Below are 4,193 nucleotides of genomic sequence, written 5' to 3'. Positions count from 1 at the left end.
ATAGTAGAAATTAATTCGAAATACATACAATTTGGTAACTAAGTAGGCGAAAACATAACCCTAATTACTGACTACGATGAACTTGAATTGCTTGACAACGTCGAGTTTATCCACAGACATTTGTTCTTTAAGCTTACCATAGTTTCGAAGTAAAACTCGGCCTTTTACATTGGCAATATTTATGTCACATTACACAGACATAGATTTTCAGAGGTTAACGGTTCCTTATTACGGTATAGCGGAGCATCAACTTTTGGTGTTTGAAGATTTATGGAACAGTTTGACTGTGAAGGTCGCTGATGAGCTTAATACTCAGAAGAGTTTTATCAATAAATCGTTATTTTCTTCGTTTACAGCATACTGAAAGCTAGTTTATTCTCCACAAAATATATTCCTAGATTTTATTAGGTGTCTTAAATTCCGAGAATTTCGGTGATGTCGAAAATTATCCTGGACACATCAAAACCACTTTCTCACAAAAATGTCTTCTGAGTCTTGGGAGTGGAATTGGGTGTCTGATTAACCCAAGAAGGGCTGGTAACGGAATCTTTAGTCTTCTGTCCTTCAGATCTCCTCAGCACATTCGGAGAAACTAGTGGAGAACTCGCTTTACGCAAAATATTCAATAGAAAGCTTAACCATCCTGATGGTTGTCGCATATTACGGTATACTTCGCTCCTTTATTGACTTTTAGTGACCGGCCAACTATTCGTACTAACACAGTTGATTTAGACAGCCTTCGTAAGCTACCTAAGGGTACGTTCGGAAAAGCGTATACGAAGTTTCTGGATAAATATGTAGGCTCTACAATTTCATTGACCATAGCCTTAGGGTTATTCACCTGATGAAAGACACTATGTTAGATTTGTAGATGACCCGGATTTGGCTTACGTCATGCTGCGGTATCGGGAAATACATGATTTGGTTCATACTTTGCTTGGTCAACCTACTGACATGCTTGGTGAAGTCGTTGTTAAATGGGTAGAAGGCATACAAACTCTTCTCCCTATGTGTTTAACTGGTGGTTACTTTGGTTCTCTGCGCCTCGCACCCAAGTTAGTGTTTACTATCAATAATACATAAATAAATTTCGCCACTTATTTGTATCAGTCAGGTTATTTCCCCGGGTACATGTTAAATGTACTTTTTCGTTGTTTCTTTCAGACAAACGGAGTGTTTTGTAAGAAGTCATCTAGAGTATGCCATTCGTACCGGTAGAGAAGCGCGTTTTCTAATGTGTGTTTACTTCGAAGAACATTGGGAAGACAATTTGGAAGATTTTCGGTTATCTTTAAATATTCAGTCGCCTCCACCTCCCAGAAAACTAGATTGAGATGTGTTTTGAAACACTTTAGATAGTGACTTTGTAAATAGTGTAGTTTGCTCTGTTTTCCGTCAACTAAAGTTTCATTACAAATGTCTTAGAATTTTTAATCAACTTGAAATATGTGTTTGTAGTTAGCTCTTTAGTAATTTGTGTTGTCGCAAGATAACATTGTGACAGTTGATTATTTAATTTAATCTGTCTTGTGGTTTTTGGCTGTTAAGATAGCTTTAATACAGTTTGAACTAGCTTTGACTGTATAAATGCTCTCAAAATCCATGATATCGCTATAGACTTCATGTTTGGTCATTAAATATTGTTTTCTTAAGATTTGTCGTTTTAACCATACAATTAAAGTCCAGCAGTTGCAACCTTTGATATCGAGCAACTTTTTGTGAAGTTAGTTTCTGAAGTAAATGGATGATTTCACTTAATGATATTATATTAGTGTAATACAACCAATCGTAATAAGAAACTGTCTTCTACATCTTAATTATGTATCCAGAGGTTTTATAACGACTTTCCATCGGTGTTCTAGAGTCGTACTGTGTGGCTAAAAACATTTCATAAGCCGGTAACATCTAGTGAAACAATCCTGTTTAGCCAACATATAAACGCTTATTTACTTGCATACATATCTAGTTCTGGGATAACTCACATGAAGCCATATTCACCGTTACTTAAACCGAATATTATTGAACCGTTAAAACATTCTGTGATAGCAATGCTTAAATTGGCAACTAAAACTTCTTAAATAAACCTTCCAGATGAAGAAATCCAATAATTACCCCCCCCTGAGCTATAATCCTTACCATACTATGAAGGAGTGTTCTTCCCTCTATCACATTTAATTTTGTGAGCTATCATCGTAGCCTCCATTAATACTCTGTATACTACTGTTCTGCCCTTGTAGAGAAGTCGGTAAATCTAAACTCTTGGTGTTAAACATATCTGTTGTTATATATTTATTGTTAATCTATTTTGGTTGCACCCAAATAGTGAGAAACTAATAAGTTGAGTCTTCTATATTATTGTAATACTTTTTTCATTATTTTAAGGATGAATGAAAGGAAACTGCATATGGCTTAGTAGCTCTCCTGATTATTCAGTGGTTGGAAGGCAGTGGCTTAGTGGTTAAGGCGTCCAACATTCACCCACTAATTCTCATTTTTGAAACCCACTCCGGTTTAGGCAATAGGGTTGTGTCACTCATAGAATGTTACTTGGAGCCGAGTACATGAATTTATACCTGATAAATAAATGACTGGGGAATATATAAAACTGGATCCAAGGCAAGTACTTAAAGATTATTAAGTATACAAATTTCCACGGAATTATATTGCCCCTGACAACTAACAATGCAAAAAAAGTATGGAATTATGGCGATTGTTTATTATATTCGTACAAGTGTTTTGTAAAGATTAGCTCACTTTGAATGTATTTTCTATTTAAGGAAATAGTGTTATTTAAATGGCAATTGGAAACTACAGATTAGTGGGCAGTTTTCTCGTCTCTAATGGATATTCATCACACTGGATTAAACCCATTGTCAAGTTTATTAAATTCGTCACATAGCTTGAGAATCATCCACACCATTAGTAATAGTTGTCTTACTTTTGAGATACCATTAGTAATAGTTGTCTTACTTTTGAGATGATGGCTTAGTAGTCTGAGGTACCGTACCGACCACAAGATCTCAAACGTTTAGGCTTAGGGACCCAAAGCTAAAACGAGACATTCACCTGGTGTAGTGTGGCTTTCTGTTGTTTTCCAGTTGATATCATTTCGTGATGCTATCTTAACATACTATGTACGTCAGCTTATTGAAGTTCAATTATTAAAAAAGAAGCATGTATAAGATTATTAAAGTGAAAGCTCACTAGAGTCGAAACAAATATGATAAGACATGTAAGTAATTCATAGTCATTTATGTTGCGAAATGAAAACATCACTTAGAATTTATTTGAGTCATTCAAAGATTAGTCAATACAAACTCGTTTATATAATTCAACAGTTAACCACATTTTAGTCATAGACATTATGAGGACTGATGCGAATACGTGTCAGTTGAAATTGTCACTCCTTAAATTATAACAGTGAGAGGAAACCAACAAGATGTATACGATAAGAGACAAAATAAGTGAATACCGGTAACGGTCGTTGTAGATCGAGTTTATATTTCTGAATTAGGAACGATTTGGATCTAAGTGAACTAGATAGACGACGATTAGTACACAACACTTCGATGATAATCCTTCACACCACTATGGGAGTAACAAACCTTATAGGAACGATGTATTGATTAATACTCCAGGAGAATTAATTTATATTGGAGTCAATCTAATCATGTGTCGATTAATAATTGATCATTAATTACAAGCCTGTCAAAGTGAGCAACACAAAGTCACAGTGGATTAATTAATACAGTGAGGACGTATTGAGAATAAAGTAACTTGGTGCGTGTAAATACATTGAAAGCCAACCAAATTCCATTTAAATCAGTGTGTGAATTTCAAAACTGATTTATTCTTAAACATAGTGCCTGAGGCTTTAGTATCCCCAACAATAATCGAACACCTTATATAAGAACAAGTAGAAAGCAACCGACAGTACTGACCTTAAAATCTAAGGGGATATATATATGATTAAAGCCCTCGTGAACTCAGAATCCAGTGAATAATAAACTAGGTGTTAGTGCTCTTTTGAAGACTCAGTTGAAAATATTCAACTAGTGATTACCATTTGAACTAAAATGTATGAATTGCATCGAGCACTGCCAAACTATTTCGTACTATCAGGATTTGCCGTACATCACTACTGGTGAGCTTGTACAATTCCTTTGTATCTCAAAGGTAGAATACCGAATCTA

The 4,193-nt window shown here is 35.1% G+C and overlaps 1 protein-coding gene across 1 annotated transcript; it reads left to right on the top strand.

Moving 5' to 3' along the window:
• Positions 1–630: 630 nt before the first annotated feature.
• Smp_001430 (ubiquinone biosynthesis protein, putative) lies at positions 631–1,419 on the top strand (the record flags this gene model as incomplete). Its single annotated transcript, XM_018791523.1, has 4 exons — positions 631–665; positions 695–797; positions 832–1,055; positions 1,165–1,419. Coding segments are annotated over 4 exons (531 nt in total), but the record flags the coding sequence as incomplete, so codon positions are not given.
• Positions 1,420–4,193: the final 2,774 nt, after the last annotated feature.

The sequence above is a fragment of the Schistosoma mansoni genome (genome assembly GCF_000237925.1).
Source record: "Schistosoma mansoni, WGS project CABG00000000 data, chromosome 2 unplaced supercontig 0193, strain Puerto Rico, whole genome shotgun sequence".
In the NCBI taxonomy this organism is placed as follows: Eukaryota; Metazoa; Platyhelminthes; class Trematoda; order Strigeidida; family Schistosomatidae; genus Schistosoma; species Schistosoma mansoni.
Note: the sequence above shows the minus strand (reverse complement) of the source record. Positions and strands in the feature narration are given on the sequence as shown.